Raw genomic sequence first — 18,299 nt, 5'->3', positions numbered from 1 at the left:
CGATTGACTCTAATATGACATGAGATAAGATGATATCGAAGTTAAAAATAATAACTAAAAGTGCACTTGATTAATCAAAGAGACATGCATCACTAAGTAAGGAATCTCAGTGGTCGAATGAGAAAGTATAAGAGAAAGTGAAGAAAAACAAACGACTTATAAGAATTATATATTTGTAAGGACGAAAAAAACTTAAGAAAATATACAGTAACCAAGAAAGAGACTAAAAAAATAGTAAATGAAGTAAAAAAATAAAACTTTTAAATAGTTATATAAAAAATTAGATTAAAAAGAATAAAAGATATTTATAGAATAGTTAAAATAAGATAAAAAAATAAAAATTCTTATCCGACTAAAATATATTAAAGATGATTGCAATACATTATTAATAAACGATGAAAAAATAAAAGAATGGTAAAAGAGACATTTTATTAATTTTTTAATGAAAATTTAGATGATCAACTTAATTTAAATAATTTAAATAAATCAAATGAATATATATATTTAAATTTTTATCATAAAAATCAAACTTCAGAAGTAGAGTAAGCTTTAAATGAGATGCAGAATGAAAAAATTGTTGGATCAAATGATATTCTAATAGAGGTATATAAATATCTAGAAAAATAAGATATTAAATTACTTATAAAATTATTTAACATGATATTAAAAATAAAAAAATGTCAAGAGTAAATAATTCTAATTCATGTAGGCAATTAATACAGTAAATTAGGCCTTCGAAATTTAACTAGTCCTCCCAGCTAATCAGGCCAATGGATAACCAATCCATTAACCCAACTACGGATCAGGCTTGTGGGCAAATTTACGATCGACCAAATCAGTGTCAAGGTATGCCCCCAGCCAAACATGTACAACTTATTTGGCTCAGTTCAATTGAATTAAAAATACAATTTTGTTGAAAGAAACAGAAGAACTCCAGCACCCAAACAAGAATATCAAGCATCATTGCTAATGCAACAAATTACATGAGCACCTTTCTTCATTTTGGGCGAAACCCCACTGAATGTTAAATCTGCATGTATCGCAACCCTGCATCATTGTAGCTGCTGAACAGACAAACAGCAATCTATGGCTGATACAGTGGATTCTGTGCTTATCAGGGAAATTGCCGCCGGTTGTAGGTATCTTCATGAACAAAAACAGGAGTGACATGGGCTGGGAACTGAGGATTCCCCATTGCGATACCTTGGTTTTGTTGAGTGTCGCAAATTTGAGCATTTTGTGAAGATAGGGCAACGTAGTAGACTATCCCGAGAGCGATACTTGCAAGGGATAACACTGCCCCTCCGGCGAATACTCCAGGCTTGACGACATAGCAGTAGCCAAAATACATCATTTCTTGGCTCCTCTGATCGTTTAAGGCAGCGCCAGTCAGCAGCAAAAGGAAGGCTAATATAAAAGAGACCCTGCATTACTCGGACATGTTTAAAGAGGGGAATTCAGGTCTACAGAGAACAGATCACTTATTAAAGGAAAAACGGGGAAAAAAACAGAAGAGAACAAACATGCAATCTCAATCACTTAACTGATAGTAAAATGATCAAGACAAGTTGACTAGAGGAAAAAAAACATAGGAGATAAACAAGGAAAAATAGTGACGAGCAACTAATCAGGTAGGATAATTAGCTAGGCAGCAAATGCCACAAGCAACAAACCAGAAGACCATGGTACACAGACAATAGGACTCGACAAGGAGGGGGAAAAAATCTAAATCTTTCAAAATAGATGCTCACCAAGAAGCAATGAAGGATATCAACCCTATTGTCCAATTGGTGTTTGGTGGGCCAGAGTGCTTCTTGCAACAGATACATCCAGCAACAATGTTTATTGTTACCTGAGCCATAACAAGAGCCAAGGATGATACTAAACCTAGTACTAGTGCAGGGCTCTTAGGGTATATGCATAGTCCATCTTCTGTTTGAACATCAGAAGCCTGTAAAATTGTGGATGAGCTGAATAAGCATACACTTCGATTAAAAAAGAAACACTGTTGATATTGTTATCATGCAGACAAATTAACTTACAAAAAAGAGTCATCTTCAGGATATTTTAGAACCTCACATAAATGTAATAACAATATCATCGAAGAATGTCTTTCATGAACAATCTAGTGAATAGAGAGTCATCTTCAAGAAGCACTTTTAAAAAGTGCAAAAACAATTAATGAAAAATAATGAAGAAATACATCCATTGTAGTTTGATTAGAGTTAGATAACATGACACTATCTGCAAGTCCTCCTAAATTTAAATATGTTGGCCTTGTGCATCATGATGTGACCAAAAGTCTGGCAGGTATCCGGATCTCAACCTAAAAGTATGAGGTAGCTCAAAAGCGCCACATCCTTACCGAAGATTGACAGATAAGAAAATCAAAATCATCGAACAAGTTACCAAACTGAAGGAATAGGTTGTCACCCAAAGTTCAATCTACTGAGCCATAAATCAAGGCCAACCAAAATATACATAAAGAAGATGAAGAATCTGGTCACAACTTATGAGCTTCTTTTACTGTTTAGTGATGTTGTATTTGACCAATATTAATGTTTCAACATCTGCTATTTAATTTGTTTCTGCTCAGCTGTAGCCAGCCTCTGAACCCCCATCGGCACTTTTGGTCTCTGAGTCCCTGTTGCCACCTCCAACCTCCGAGCCCCTGCCACCATCTCTGGGTTGCCTGAACCACAGCCGACCTCCAAGCCCCCGTTGCCTCCTTCGACCTCTAAGCCCTCGACGCTGCCTCTGCTGCCCAAGCCGTAGCCGACCTCCTCTCCTATCTCATCGGCTTCGATGACAAATCTCACTGCTACCATACGTCCCATGCTGTGCTCCACCCCCGTCGACCAAACTCTCCAGTCAGCCTCGCCGACCCAGCCCTTTAGTCAACCCCGCCGACCTAGCCCTCTAGTCGGCCCCGCCGACCTAGCGGTCTGCATTGCCTTGCCGATTGAACGAGTAGCTCATCTCTAAGCCCCCGCCGCTGCCTCTACTACATGAGCCGCAGCCGACCTCCTCTCCTATCTCATCACCTCTGACGACAGATCTCGCTATTGTTGCGCGCCCTGTGCTATGCTCCCACCCCTTCGACCCAACTCTCCCGTCAGCGCCGCCAACCTAGCTCTTCACTCTACCTCGCTAATTGAACGCGTAGCTCATCTTCGAGCGGCTTCGCCGTTTGGACACTCTGACTCACCTCCACTTCGACTCGATGCCTCTTCCAAGCTTAAATATGCTCAATAACACGTGGACTTGCATGACATGTGGAACAGTATGATGGTTGGTGATACAATCAAAGTCCCAATTGAAAATGGAAAAGATCATGAATTTAAAATGATGTAAGATATCTCCACTGACCAAGACCTTTTGGGTGAGCCGAAAAATAAAGCCACGAGGGTTTAGGCTCAAGTGGACAATATCATGTCATTATGAAAATATGTGTATTCCTTTTGGACACAACAAAAGGAATCAAAGTTATGGTTTAGACCAGATGTCATGTGGAATGACCTTGAATGAAGTTGCAGGAGGCACGGAGCAGGTCAGAGTGACCGGATGCTCGCGGGGAGGCCTTAAGCAAGTTAAGAGTGATCAGATGCTCGCCGGGAGGTTCAAAACAGGTCAAGAGTGACCAGAAGCTCACGGGGACGTTCGGACCATGAGAGTAATGGTGATCTTTCATTTGAGGGGAGGATTGTTGGGGATACTATCAAAGTCCCACATTGGAAACATATGGAAAAGATCATGGATTAAAAGGATATAAAATATCTCCATTGGCATGAGGCCTTTTGGGTAGCACCAAAAAATATAGCCATGAGAGGTTAGGCCCAAGTGGACAATATCATGTCATTGTGGAAATATGTGAAATGTGAATTTCTTTTGGACACAACAATGGTTGACGTAGGGCGATCCCACGAGATCTCCCACAGTACTAGATATTGGTGATGTGACCCTCTGATACGGAGATGGAACACCCTCTGTACCGAGATATGACATCCTGTCAGAAGCACATCATCCCCTCTAATAGCCGTAGATGCGACATCTCACCCATTTGTGTTATAAAAGGCGTCCGCTCTCGCGGACGAAGGTACACACACATTACTCTACTACACTATTCATTATCTCCTCCCCCGTCAGAGACTAACTTGAGTATCGGAGTGGATGAGGCGGGGCACCTCCGGCTCCATTCTAACCTCTCCATCGCTCTTCTACTCCTCACAGACTCTCCAGAGATTTAGCCCTTCTGGTAGTGCTCGGTGACTCCCTTCTATACATGCACAGGCATCTCCGGTCGCCCCACTTTCCTCCTGGCTCTTCTGGTGATGAGGATAGCTCACCTTTTCTTCGAAGACCCCATGACTTGGACAATATCAAACACAGCCCACCCTCTCCTTCTTCTTGGTCATGACGACTCCGTCAACCTCCACAATAGCTCTCCGATGGCTCACCCGTCGAAGGTCTTAGAGCAAAAACATAATTAAATTTGCGCCAACAAAAAAGAACATAATAAACCACTGCTATATATCAATATCACTTTAATATTTTGGACCTGAAAATAACTCATCAGTTTTTACAATAGATAAAAAAAAGAGAAGTTAGCATGCAGGCCAAAAAATGATTTCCCACGTCCTACAGAGTGGCATGCAGGCCAAAACATGATTAAGTTTCCCACATCCTTCAAAGCATTCAACATTCAAAAGATAAATTGACTAATCACATTCACCTTATCCTTCAACCACAAAGTCATATAAGCATGCGACCTCACGAAGTGGCCAATATTGAATGATGGTAAGTTTGCTATCATATTGCTTGGTTAATCTCCTGATCCCGCAAGTGTTCAGACATCAGAGTGGTTTATAAAATCAGTATTGGCTCATTCATCCTCCATCTTTCAAAAGTATTCATCACTTATCACTCTCGAAATACAGTAGTTCCCGACTAACAAGCTCTTAACATCTTCCATGAAACCTGGATGCTTAATGCACTATGAAACATTGTCATCTGAGCCTCAGTCATAAAATATAAAATTTGATGGAAGGTTCTCTCTGCCTGGACAGTATCTGAGTTGTTTGAGTAACTATTTTCAGAAATAAGTTTCAATCATCCTTTATCTTTCAAAAGCATCAAAATCAAACTTCTCTTTACTACATTAGTTCCAAAAAAACTTGAAGGCACTTGGGTTGATTACCTTAACAGCTTTCAGGAAAACTAGATGTTTCATGTCAAGACTCTTCACTTTCAATCAGGACTTAACACTCAGTCTTAGCTTTTGAAGTTTGAGCTGTAAAGTCCACATGGACGATTTTGTTCAATAAAGGTTCTATAGTTAGGCCTAACCTCGGGCCGGGTCTGGCCCGGGCCTGTAATCGAATCAATGAGCCGGTGACCCAGCTTGCCGGGCTGAACCGTAACCGGCCCAATCGTCGGGCCAAACTGTAACCGGCCCGGCAAGATGCTGAGCCAGTTACAGTTCCAGGCTCCCAAAACTGATGGACCATTGGTTCCAATTTTTTTTTTTTTAGTCATTCGATGGTTCCTTGGCTACCGGTTATCCAGCGATTCCTACCCATTGAGAGGAGGGGGGTGGGTGGGTGAGAATGATTTTTTTGGATTTTTTTTTTAAACGGTTAAGATCATTTAACCGTTTTTATCAATAACTATGATTTAGAATCCGTTACTATCCAAACTCTATAAATAGAGAGTTAATTTCATCATTTTCAAACATATCTTCTATATTCTTATTCTCAATTTCGCATTCTCTATACGTTTTCGACTCCAAATCTCCATTTCTATGCACTTTCGTTTTCAACTTTCAACTACAATGGAAGGAGACTGTGGAGGTTTATCATTTGGATCTCGAAGAGGAAAGAAAATAGTGAATCCACACGAGAACCCCAACATTTAATCCACCGATAATGAGACTGAGTACCTTTCGATTCCGACACCCGAAACACAAGGAAGTATCGATGCAATTACTTCTAAGGTTCGAGAAATTCCTCTAAAATCTTCTAATTTCACTAAACATTTTGAGAAGGTCACTCTTCCGTCTGGAGAATTGCGCGCAAAATGTAAACATTGCAATGTTTCATACAAATTCCAAGCCAGTGGCGGTAATGGGTCGTTAAAACGACATGTAGAAACAAAGGATCTGACGAAATAAAGACTCGACCATTCTCAAACACAATTATCTAGATTTTCTTTAACTAACAGTAGTATTGATTCCAATTTATTTTTATATTCTGATAATAAATTAAGAGAATCATTAGCTAAATTTATTTCCGTAGAACATCTTTGTTTTAGTTTTGAATCTACATGCACATTGGAAGATTTTTGTAAAGAATCTTTTAATTCATGTGCTAAACGTATTCCTAGGACTACACTTACTCACACAAATAAAAAATTAGTGAAACAAGGAAAAAAATTTAATCGATAAATTTAGTAAAGTAAATAATAAAGTTTCTTTATGTTCCAATATTTGGAGTGATTATTGGCAAACACATTTATATATGAGTGTGACTTATTATTGGATCGATAACTCTTGGAACCTCTAAAAAAGATGATTAGTTTATAGAATTTTTGATAAATCACATATTGTTCATAACATCGCACAATTAATATGTTTAATTTTAGAAGAATATGGATTAACCCATAAAATATTTTCAATATCATTAGATAATGCTAGTTCTAATACCACTTGTATAGAAGAACTAAAATTTATTTGTCAATATGTTATTGGTGGTTTATGTTTTTATATTCGTTATGTATGTCATGTTTTAAATTTATGTGTTCAAGATGAATTAAAAATTTTAGAAAATCATATTAAACCAGAACTATAATTTCTTATTTATGATCGCATCCATCTATAATGAAACAATGGGATAGGTTTTATAAAACTAATGGAATGAGACTTAAATAATTCTCACGTGATGTACCAATACGTTGGAATTCAACATATCAATTATTACAAGATGCATTTCAATATAAAGAATTATTATGTTTATTTTTTTACACAAAATACTTATATTAATATATATTTATTTTAACAATAATAGAATATTTATAGTAATATTTGTGAACTTTAAAAGTATTTAATGATAAAACTTAACAACTTTCCGGTGTTTATTATCTCACTGCTCATTTAATTTTAGAGAATTTTTCTAGTATAGTATTAGTTTAAAATAAACATATTAATAATGAATATTTGAATATTTATCTTCTTGCATATTAACTATAAAAACTAAATGAGAAAAATATTTTTATGTTATTCCTGAAATTTATTTAATTACATTTGCTTTACATCCTAGATTTAAATTAGAAGTTTTATAAGAAATGTTAACTTTGTATTATGACGCTTTAATTCCAATTAAAGATTTTTTTTTCTCCTGATTAAGTTAATATTATATATAATGTTAGAATTTATTTATATGATATTTATAATCAATATTATGTAAAATATAGAATACAATCTAATATTTCTGGAACATAACAAACTATAGTAGTAATTTAAAACTTACAAAGGCACAACTTTTATTAAAAGAACGGACAAAACATCCACAAGGATCCTTAAATTCCACACTAAAACTTGAAAATTATTTTAGGACTTCTTTTGATTTTAGTAAAGCAGATAACGAAAATTTCGATATTCTAAAGTGGTGATCATATAAGGCTCAAAGCTTTCCCGTCTTCTCGGTGATCGCAAAAGAAATTTTAGCTTGTCCAATGTCAATTGTTGCTGTGGAGCAAATGTTCAGTGCCGACGACATATTAGATGATAGTGATTGACTGTCTCCCAACTCATTGGAAGCTTAAGCATGACTTGACGATTAGACTAGTGCCAAGAAAAAGAATTCAAGTAATGCAACCTTCAGATAACAAAGTCGAAAATTTTGATACTGAAGGAACGAATATAACGAGAACAGGAAATGGAAGTGAGTAACAACACCACTTCCTAATGTGAAAGGGTAAAAATATAAAATGACTACATGGGTTTTGATTCCTCTATACCCTAAGGAGATACGTAGACAACTTAAATAAATGTAAACCCTTTTTTTAATAAATTTTAAAATTTTTAATATAATAATTTTAAACCATGGAGAACTATCAACCGAACTGTGACCCGGCAATTCCGAACCACGTAACCGTCTTGGACGGTTAAGGTTATGGTTTGACTTGTTAGGAACAGTCAAACTGGCAGTTCCAAACCGTCGAACCGTCGGTTCTGAACGGTCAGTTTCGAATCGTCGGCTCTGAACCGTCGGTTTCAAACTGTGGTTAGGTCTATCTATAGTCCAAGTTTCAATTCGAGAGAAGTTTTAATATCGCTAGGGGTAGTTAAACATGTTGGATCGAGACGCCTCGGGTACTGTCCACTAGAGGCATTTTTGCTCGGGTACGAAGGCGCCTTCCAATACTTGAAGTCGGCTCGGGTACTGTCCACCAGAGACATTTTTGCTCCTTTTGCCCTGCAAAAAGTGTTATCCGATAACCTGCAAGATAAATGTTAGCACAGTAATAATAAGGAGTAGTAATTAGACCCTGTCTCCTCGAGATCAGGATCTAGTCGAAGTCTCAATTTAGGTTTTTGAAATGGACCTAAATTGGACCGACGCTTACTGTCTCTTCAAACGGGGATGCATCCTCACTTAGTCACTCTCCTCCCATGACTTACCTCTACTTACCAAGTCTAGAGTTACCTTCGGAATCACACATCTGGACTTCGGGAATCAAACATCCCGACCTATCGGAATCGCAATCTGGTCTTCAATTGGGAATTGAACATCCCGACCTATCAGAATCGTACATCTGGTCTTCTCTAATTGGGAATCGCACATCCTGACCCTTGCCAAAATCCCATATCTGGACTTCAATCGGGAATCAAACATCTCGACTTGCCGGAATCACACATCCGTCTTCAACCAATCTGGAATCGAACATCCTACTGGAGATAGTCAACCCTGCACACTCGGTAACAAGGTTAGATCGCAACACGTCTAACTTTAACCTATTTGTCATTCATCAAAACTCAGGTTTGACCATTGGTACTGACTGTACCAACAATCTCCCCCTTTTTGATGCAATGACAACTTGGATTAAAGTTAGAAAAATAATGCAAAAGGAATAACAATAAAAATTAAGCAAGTTATGTTTTATTCTCTTGAGCATTTTATGATTAAGGTTTTTAAATTTTTAGTTTTTCTTACTTAACCCTTACCCTCTCCCTTTGACATTCATAAAAAATATACAAGTATACCAAGGAATTGCAACACACAAGTGAGTATAAACGTTTCAAAATAAGCATAAAAACTTATGGGTTTATTGTAGGGAGAAGGTTAGAGTTTAAAACAATTTCCACTTAACTTTGAAAATTTTTAAAAATTTATAACAGGTTTTAAAAGCGGACAAAAGTTATAACAATTCCGAAGAAAGATTTTCAGAAAACATTTTAACCAAGAATTTAGAAAAATTTGCAAAGTATGTTGAACAAGAACTTAGAAATATTTTAAACCAAAGTTTTTAACTTAGAAATATTTTCAAAATGCTTTAAGCCACTTAGAATATTTTCAAAATTTTTAAACCAGAGAAATATTTTCAAAAACTTTAATTAAAGAGAAATATTTTCAAAAACTTTAAACAAGAATATTCTAAGTTATTTTAAAAAAACATTTTAAGTAGAGATTTCCAAAACTATTTCCAAAAATAGAATCTTAGGAGGCGTCAAACTACATTTTTGAAATTATTCTCCAAATATCCCCCCCTAAACTTGATATTATTTAAGAAAAATATTTTTCCTAGAAATTGTCACCGTTTGTTACTAACTGACTATCAGAATATAACAATGTTCACTTGGGTAGTCAAGTTAAGTAAATGTATCCAGTTAATATTTGACTAAGATGAATTACTTAACCTATCACTGTAATTTTGATATTTCTCGCCCAGATTTGTATTGATGCACTGATATAAGCATTTTAAGTTTAGGCAATTTGCCTATGCATCTCACGTCATTCTAAGTTCTTGCATACACAATCAAAATAGACCTATTGTGGTTGTGAGATGCTCGATTCCTAGATCTATAGGAACATGCTTTCTATGGATTTGATCAAGACTAAGGCTAAAATCAATTTTGAAATTCTAAGGAAATGAGATTTTTTTAGAAAATATAAGTAAAAAAAATTCCCTAGAATTTGTAAACCATTTAGGATAACAAAAAAAAGAACAGGCAAACCTCCCAAGTCCTAAGCTATCATACAATAGAGTGGGGGAGAAACTAAAGTCCTTCCTACCAACTCTAGTGGAGTATGTCAAGTCATCAACTTTAACTAGATTGTTATAAAACTGTGCACACAAGTCTAGGTTTACTGAATGACTAACTGGTAATAATCAATGATTTCTATAATAGGGGCACAGTATCAGGTGAAAAAGGACCTACTCAAAAACCTAGATTTAAGTGAGGTAGAAAATCTAGCCTAAGTCGCTCAGTGGGAAATCTAACATCGGTAGATGGGGCACTACACGAACTAGGAATAACATTTCGACGTTTCCTAAAGTATTTTATACAAGCAAATATATATAAAAAAAATTATAAATAGCCAAAATAACTAAACAGATTGAGTTAGTATACCGAGGAGGCATTGTTGGAGTTCTGGAGAGAAAAGGGGAAGAACGTGGTGAAAAGAGAGGTAGAAGGCGCCTTTGTTGTGAACGAATTTGCGAACAGAGCAAGGCTCTGTTCGCTATAAAGAACGGGTTGAAGGCACCTTCAGCCTAATAGAAGGTGCCTTCCATGGTCTATGGAGGGCGCCTTCAACCAATTTTAGGCACCTTCAGTCGGTTAGGGCGGGATTTTTCCCGCCCTTCCGAGAGCGCCTCTGATTGTATTAGAGACGCATTTGGTGGCGATAATAATTATTTTTTTATTTTTTTATTTGTTATGAGTATAAAGTTTAATTAATTTGGATTTAGTTTTAATTTTAACTTAATTTGAATTTAGTTTTAATTTAGTTTGAATTTAATTTAATTTGAGTTTAATTTTGAATTTAATTTGAGTTGCTTTTGAATTTAATTTGAATCCTTAGTCATCTCACCTAATCTATATTTTCAATCAGGAAATTCTATAATTTTATGAGATAAGATAAGTTGAATTTTAGAGTTGGCTTTAACTCGTGTAGATTCAAGTTTAACTTTGAGTTCAATAAATAGACATTCTTTGGATAAACTTCTAAGCTGTGGTGAGTCACCTAGACATCATTAGAGTAATCACGCCTTCAAAATTTTTCAAATAGTTTTATCCACTGAACTTAATAAAAAACTCTGGTCTAACCAATTAGGATTAGTAAGAGGTAGCTTTAGTTAGTTCTACTAAGCCAAATGCACTAGGTCGAAGTCATATCTTCCTAGGCATGCATAGGCAGAGCTTCCCTAACCTACTATCATCCAAAATTTCACCGGAACTGTTTATCAAGTTAAACTTTTGTCCCTATTTAATCAGTCCTAATTACCCAGCCAGGTAAATTATTTTTTTTTTTTTTTTTTTTGGAGGTGTCAACAAATTTGAAACCTCCCCTGAATTATTAGACTTTGGGTTTAGATTTTAGGTTTTTATCGATTTGTTTTATAATTATAGTAAACTTGGTTATAGTTTGAGTTTACACTGATTTTGTTCTTGTTTAGTTTAGGTTTAATTGATTTTAGGTTTGAATTTATTTTTAGAGTTTTAATTTTTAAGGGTGGTTTATTTGATTTATTTGGATTTATATAGTGAATTTTATCTTTTGGTACATAGTATTGATTGAGTCCTATTTGCGTGTTTAGGCACGCTTTCGGAACTCAAGCCTTAGTTAATTTTGAATTTTGAGTTATCGTTAAAAATGATTTGTATTTTATGTTGGGTTTGTATTTGAGTCCAGATTTGTTATACACCGCTCTTTGGGAACCAAGCATCATATTTAGGTACTTGGTTCCCGAGGTAAACTTTTCCAACTGCCCTTTAAGCTCATTGACTTGACTTTTTAGGACAGAGTTTTCTTCCTTAAGTTTTACAATTTGAGTCGAATCTTTGTGTTGAACTTGGCTAGCCACCGAGTTCATGTTCAGTTGTTCCTTAATGATGTTATTTTCCTTTAGGAGTTGTTTAGCTTGTTCCTCGGTTTTAATTAATCTTTTATTCAGACAAGCAATTACTTTAAATGAATTTACGCTGATAAAGGAATTTACCTCAGGTCGGTCTGACCCGGATGAAGATTTGTGGCTCGACTCCTATTCAGACTCGTATTCTTCGTCCGAATTGCCTCCCATTGCCATCAATCCAAGGTAGCTTGCTTGCTTTGGTTCGTTTGCTCTCGATCCGTCCGAAGACTCGTCCCAAGTCGCTTTTAGTACTTTCTTTTACTTTGTCTTCTTGACTTGGTTTTCGTTCGGGGATTCGTGTTTAAAGTGCTCCTTCTTGTTGCAGCCATAGCATATGACATTTGCCTTTGAGTTATTAAATGCAGACTTGAACATCTTCTTCATATCGCGTTTGGTGAAGCTTTTCTTATGTCTAGTGAACACCTTACTTACCAGGTTCACTAGTTGCTCTTCTTTGTCTGATTCAGATTCAGATTCAGTTTCAGCTTCAACTTTTTAACGTACCTGCAAGAAAAGTAATTCCTTTCTCAACCTTTGGGTCGTTAGTTTGTTCATGCAACTCTAATTCACAAAATAATTCGTTTAATTTTAATTTAGAGAGGTTCCTTGAAACCTTATAGGTATCTATGATCGATACTCACAGTGCGTTTTGGGGGAATGAGTTAAGAGCGTATCTTATTACGTCCCGATTTTTGATCTGGTGTTCGATTAGGTGAAGGTCATTAAGGATGTCTTTGATGTTGGAATGTACACTAAAAGCCTAGCTTTTTGTAAACATTTAGAAATAAGAATCACATTAGTCAAATGTCTACATTTATGCTAAGTGTAGTTGTCTATTTAATTTATATTGTAGATAACATGGTGTGAGAAGACACACAGAAGATCATGTTATCAGATCCTTATAAATTATAAATAATTGCTCACAACCAAGATGAAATGAGACAAACCATTAGAGTGGTTGTAGTGTAATTTGGTAATAGTTTATCTTGACTATAATATTACATTAGTACACTATGAGTGTATTGAGCAGGACCATTTGAGGTAGTTTCTTTTTATACTGATTATATAAAAGAACAAAACCTCTGTTATTATGGAAGTATGTACTCTTAATCATGATATAATAACAAGCACGTATATTTAATATTTTTTTCTTTAATTTATCAAAGGGTGTGATTTAGTTCGTTAAATCAATAGACCCGATAAGTTGGGAAATGATATTATTTATATGGTGTGTTGTTGATTATAGAATGAAACTGTGTCCTAGTAATCTACGTTGATAATATCCCCTTGAGGAGCTCATAAGTATTGTCATGTAAACCCTGCAGGTGGACTTAGTCCGACATGACGATAAGGTTGAGTGGTACTACTCTTGGAGCTAGATATTAATTAAGTGAGTTGTCAATAACTCATTTAATAAGTGGGCATTCAATATCTTAAACACAGGGAGACTAACACTCATGATAAGAAGGAGCTCATATTGTAATATGGAATTGGTGCGGTAGTGCAATAATAACTATTTAGTGGAATGAGATATTATTGATGAACTTGAGTTGGGTGTTCGGGGCGAACACGGGAAGCTCAAGTTCATCGGGAGACCAAAATCAATTCCTCCTCTAGGTCCTTATTGTAGTCTCTTATATAAAGCCTTATATCCACCCAAAAAGCCTAGCTTCTTAAGGCCCAAGCTAGGGCCGGCCAAACCTTGCTTGGTGCCCAAGCAAGGGGCCGGCCACACACAAGAAGAAAAGGAAGTTTTATTTTTTGTAAAATCTTTCCTTTTATAGAGATCCATAAAATGGATTTAAAAGGATGATTTTAATATAAAACTTTCCTTTTTTAGATTGGTCACAAAAGGAAATAAAAGGAGTTTTTATTTTGTTAAAAACTTTCCTTTTATAATGATTTTAAAAAAGAGTTTTTAAATTTTAAAATCTTTCCTTTTATAGCTTTCTACAAAGGAATAAAAGAAAGATTTAAAATCTTTCCTTATATGTAGTTATCTATAATGTGAAAGAAATATTTTAATTTTTGTTATAAAATTTTCTTTTTTGTAACCATGTTTTATTTTAAATCTTTTCTTTTATAGATATCCATAAAAAGATTTAAAAGAGAGATATTTTAATTTATAAAATATTCCTTTTATAACTATCACAAAAGAGATTTTAAAAGAGAGATTTTAATTTTGTTTAAAATCTTTCCTTGCTTGGAGCACAAGCTTGTGGGCGGCCATGTCATGGGAGAAAAGGAAATTTTATTTTTTGTTATAAAACTTTCCTTTTTTGACAAGACCAAGGAATATAAAAGAGAAGGAGGGAGTGTCTCACCTCATAACACATCTTCTATTCCTCTCTATTCTTCCTTGGTAGTCAGCCCTTGTTCTTTCTCTTCTCTCCTTTTGTTTTCTCTCTTGGAGGTCGGCGGTATCAATTGTGGGAGATCTCTTGGTGGTCGGTTGCTTGAAGGAGAAGAAGAAGAGAAGGAAGCTCTCTTGTCTAGCATCCCTTGGAGGTTATTTGGTGGTCGGATCTTGGAAGCCTTGGAAGAAGCTTGAGTGGATTTCATCTTGGAAGATCGTCGCCCACACGACGTCCAAGAGAAGGAGAAGAATACAATAGAAGATCAAGAGGTCTATAAGTTATAAAAGGTATAACTAGTTATTAGTTTCCGCATCATAACTAGTTCATCTTTTGTATAGATTTTGAAAAACCAAACACAAGAGGTTATCAGTTTTAAGTTATCGTTTTGTTATCAATTTTATTTTTCGATTTCATGTTTCGATAATGTATTTATATTGAGGTCTCTATAGTTAAACCTAGTTTACTGTAAGAAGTTAAATATCTGATTTCTTTGTGAGGCTTTGTCTAAGAAGTGATGAATGATCTCATACCCAAGAAGACCTAGTGCCTCACCATGTTTAACCTGGAAGCCGATCTTTGAAATAGATATTTGATAACTTCTGTAATATGATTTAACTTAGAAAGATCACATCGGTTGAACTTGGAGTAAGAATGTTAAGTTTCGTTCCCAATCCAAGTTTAACTTCTAAAGAAAAATTTGGATTAATAATGTTAAGCATCGTTTGCAATCCAAATTTAACTTTAGTAGAGCACATGGGTAGCTAGGATAGTTCTATACTTGTACAAATTTTTGTACAAGGGAACTAGGACGGTATTCCGAGTAGCAACCAACATTTGATTCGAGCGTGGAGGTGTTCGATTAGGTGAAGGTCATTGAGGATGTCTTTGATTCGAGCGTGGAGCTAATTCGCAGTCTCACTGTCCTGCATTTTAATGTTAAATAATGAATTAAGAAGTAGGTCGCGTTTCGTTCTTTCAAATCGAGAGTTCCTTCGTGTAGCTCAATGAGCTTGTCTCATAGCTCTTTTACGTTCTCGTGCAGGCCGACTCGGTTGAGTTCTTCTTTTGTGAGTCCGCACCGGATCATGTACAATGCTTTGGAGTCGATTTGAACTTTCTTTTTATCTTCTGAACACCATCTTTCTAAATCGAGTAGTACTTTTGTTGCTTCGTCTACAGGCGCTCGGCGTACCCTTGTCGGATGATGAACCATTGCTTGATGTCCGTCTTCAAGTAAACTTCATTCTCTTTTTCCAGTACGAAAAGTCATTTCCGTTGAAGAGGGGAGGACGAGCGGTGTTGAATCCCTTAAGTTGGGTCATTTGATTGTTGAAAAAGAAAGCTAGAAGGAGGTACCAAGACTTGGTCTTGGATTAGTAGTGTTTGAGAAAGAAAATATCGACGACTTGAGTGGTGTTGCACCGATTTTGAGTAAGAACCTAACGAGAAATAGTTATTTGAAAGGGTAAGTTCTATCAATTCAAATAAGATACGAAAAACCAAAAAAATCTAAAAAAACGATTCCCCCGACTTGATTAGTGGTTGCACCAATTGAGAGTAGAACCTTGCTCTGATACCACTTATTAGATCGAGACGCACGTGAGGGGGGGAGGGTGAACCACGTGGTTTTCAAAAGTTTATCTTTTTCATTTTTAAAAACAAGAGTATACAACGGAAAAAGAAATAGGCAGAAACGAAAAAGACATAAATACAAGAATTTTACTTAGTTCGGAGCCTTCGGCGACTCTGACTCCAAGACCCAGGTCTCACAGACCTATCGATGGATAATTCACTAAAAGCCTCTTCTGAAATCGCCAAAAGAGAGGATCAAGTACAAAAGAATCAGAGAAGTGTAACAGACTAAACTTTCTGTTTGCAAAAATTAAGAACAGAAATTATGTTCTGTTACCAAACACTTTAGTAGATGGTCTGCTTGAGCTTGGTGTTTGGATGACTTCTTGGCGACAGTCGAGCGTAGTAGAGTCGTAGCAGGGCAGCAGCAGGAAGCCGGAACAGTCGGAAAGTCAAACCGAGCGCATAAGAGCTTGTATTGAAGTTGATACTTGAAGCTTGGTCGAGATACCCGTATAAAGAGTGTGGAAAGCGCCTTCCATAGCTTTGAAGGCGCCTCCAACCTGCGAAGTTTGATCCCGAACTTCTTGCTCCTTATCTGCGATGAAGTCTAAAGTTTATCCTGTGGAAGACACCTTCTACAACACCGAAGGCGCCTTCCGTGAAGGGTATGAAGGCGTCTTCCAATGTTTGAAGGCACCTCGGGTAGTGTTCACTCAAGGCCTTTTTACTCCATTTGCCCTGCAAAAAGTGTTAGTCCAATAAGACAAATGTTAGCACAGTAATAATGAGTAGTAATTAGATCCTGTCTCCTTCAGACCAGGATCTAGTCAGGGTCTTAATTTAAGTTTCCGAGATGAACCTAAATTAGACCGACGCCTACTGTCCCTTTGAACAGGGACGCGTACTCACTTAGTCACTCTCCTCCAGCGACTTACCTCTACTTACCAGGTGTAGAATTACCTCCGAAATCATACATCTGGACTTCAAGAATCAAACACCCCGACTTATCGGAATCGCACATCCGGTCTTCTCCAATCGGGAATTACACATCCCGATCCTTGCCAGAATCCCATATCTGAACTTCAACCTGTCGAGAATCGCACATCTCGACAGGTTAAAGATCCAACTAATCAATAATTAAAGAGCTAACCCCAAAGACATATGTAATTATTTTCCACATCAATTCAATATATTTTTTCCCTCTTAATATTATCAAAAGCATAAGGTCATAATTGTTTTTTATAAATTTTTTCACATTTTATTTTGGTAAGGGGGTTAAGTGTTATTTTTAAAATACCGGGGGACAATACTACTAAATAGAAAATAGAAGGGGTTAAAGGTATTTTTCCCTTGATATAATCATAAAATACCCTCAAACAAATCGAAAATGAAGGAGGAGACCGTGAGAAAGAACACCAGCCTTGTCGATCTTCCCTTCTTTGTCAGCTACCGACCATAGAAAAACAGTCCCGTTCCAATCCACTCACAATTCAATCTAAATAGGACCAATCGAGTGAAGAACGCCCATGAGTCATGAGAAAAGAGTACAAAAAAAGAGAGTGAATGACACACCAAAACAACAGATTCCGCTCCATATGCAAAGATAGCACTAGATCCAAGCAAGAAGAAACACCGATCGAGCAGAACGAGAACAAAAGTATAAAACACAACAAAAAAACAAAAATCACTAGGAAAAAAGAAGAAGACACAAGTGGGGAAAGAGAGCCGATCTGGCTCGCCGACCTGAGTCCTAGTTGCCTCGGCAGCGAAGGCAAGCGCCGCAGAGAGGAGACCCAGGAAGGCCACGCCGACGCAGACGGCCACTACTTTCCGGTCCATTCGCAACTTCCACCCACCAAAACCCCCGCTTTCTCCCTGGATCTTCTCTGCGCTGCGCTCGGGGAGCGACGGAATGGATCGATAGAAAGGAAAAGCAGATTCTTTTCTTCTCCCCCCTCTCGCTGCTGCTTGTTTGCAAGCGGGAGTCGGCGGTTGTTGGCCAACGAACGATCGACGAGGCAAAAGTAAAGCGAAGGAACCGACGCCCTCTCTCTCTCTCTTCCACTAATCAAGACGGGCGTTGATGGTTGATGGTGATTCCTCAGAGGAAAAAACGTTGACCGCATAGCCTTTTTGCCACACTTATCTAGACAGTTGCGTTTCCACTGGAAATAAACCTTGTGATGCGTTTTATAACCCTGTTCATTCTGTTCCACGTATTAATTAATAATTTTT

The 18,299-nt window shown here is 36.8% G+C and overlaps 1 protein-coding gene across 3 annotated transcripts; it reads right to left on the bottom strand.

Annotated features, from left to right (window-relative positions):
* Positions 1 to 670: 670 nt before the first annotated feature.
* LOC122015041 lies at positions 671 to 18,222 on the bottom strand. 3 transcript variants are annotated; one of them, XM_042571681.1, is made up of 4 exons: positions 17,808 to 18,222; positions 12,220 to 12,636; positions 1,752 to 1,951; positions 671 to 1,424 (listed from the first exon to the last, which is right to left on the bottom strand). In XM_042571681.1, the coding sequence occupies exons 3-4, from the start codon at positions 1,859 to 1,861 to the stop codon at positions 1,115 to 1,117; spliced, it is 420 nt and encodes a 139-aa protein (XP_042427615.1). In that variant the 5' UTR covers positions 1,862 to 1,951; positions 12,220 to 12,636; positions 17,808 to 18,222; the 3' UTR covers positions 671 to 1,114. The 3 variants fall into 3 exon arrangements, with proteins under 3 accessions (XP_042427615.1, XP_042427613.1, XP_042427614.1); XM_042571679.1 differs by lacking the exon at positions 12,220 to 12,636; XM_042571680.1 differs by lacking the exons at positions 12,220 to 12,636; positions 17,808 to 18,222 and adding an exon at positions 8,703 to 9,067.
* Between the last annotated feature and the right edge of the window lie 77 nt (positions 18,223 to 18,299).

The sequence above is a fragment of the Zingiber officinale genome, chromosome 8B (genome assembly GCF_018446385.1).
Source record: "Zingiber officinale cultivar Zhangliang chromosome 8B, Zo_v1.1, whole genome shotgun sequence".
NCBI lineage: Eukaryota > Viridiplantae > Streptophyta > Magnoliopsida > Zingiberales > Zingiberaceae > Zingiber > Zingiber officinale.
This window is presented reverse-complemented; position numbering and strand designations above follow the sequence as displayed.

Bases quoted from the DNA above. Each gene is read 5' to 3' on its own strand.
- LOC122015041 (XM_042571679.1), bottom strand. From the start codon at position 17,903: ATGGACCGGAAAGTAGTGGCCGTCTGCGTCGGCGTGGCCTTCCTGGGT. The intron at 1,952-17,807 runs GTCGGCGAGCCA...ACAATTTTACAG, and splicing joins CCGAGGCAACTAGGACTCAG to GCTTCTGATGTTCAAACAGA. The intron at 1,425-1,751 runs GTGAGCATCTAT...CGAGTAATGCAG, and splicing joins ATATCCTTCATTGCTTCTTG to GGTCTCTTTTATATTAGCCT.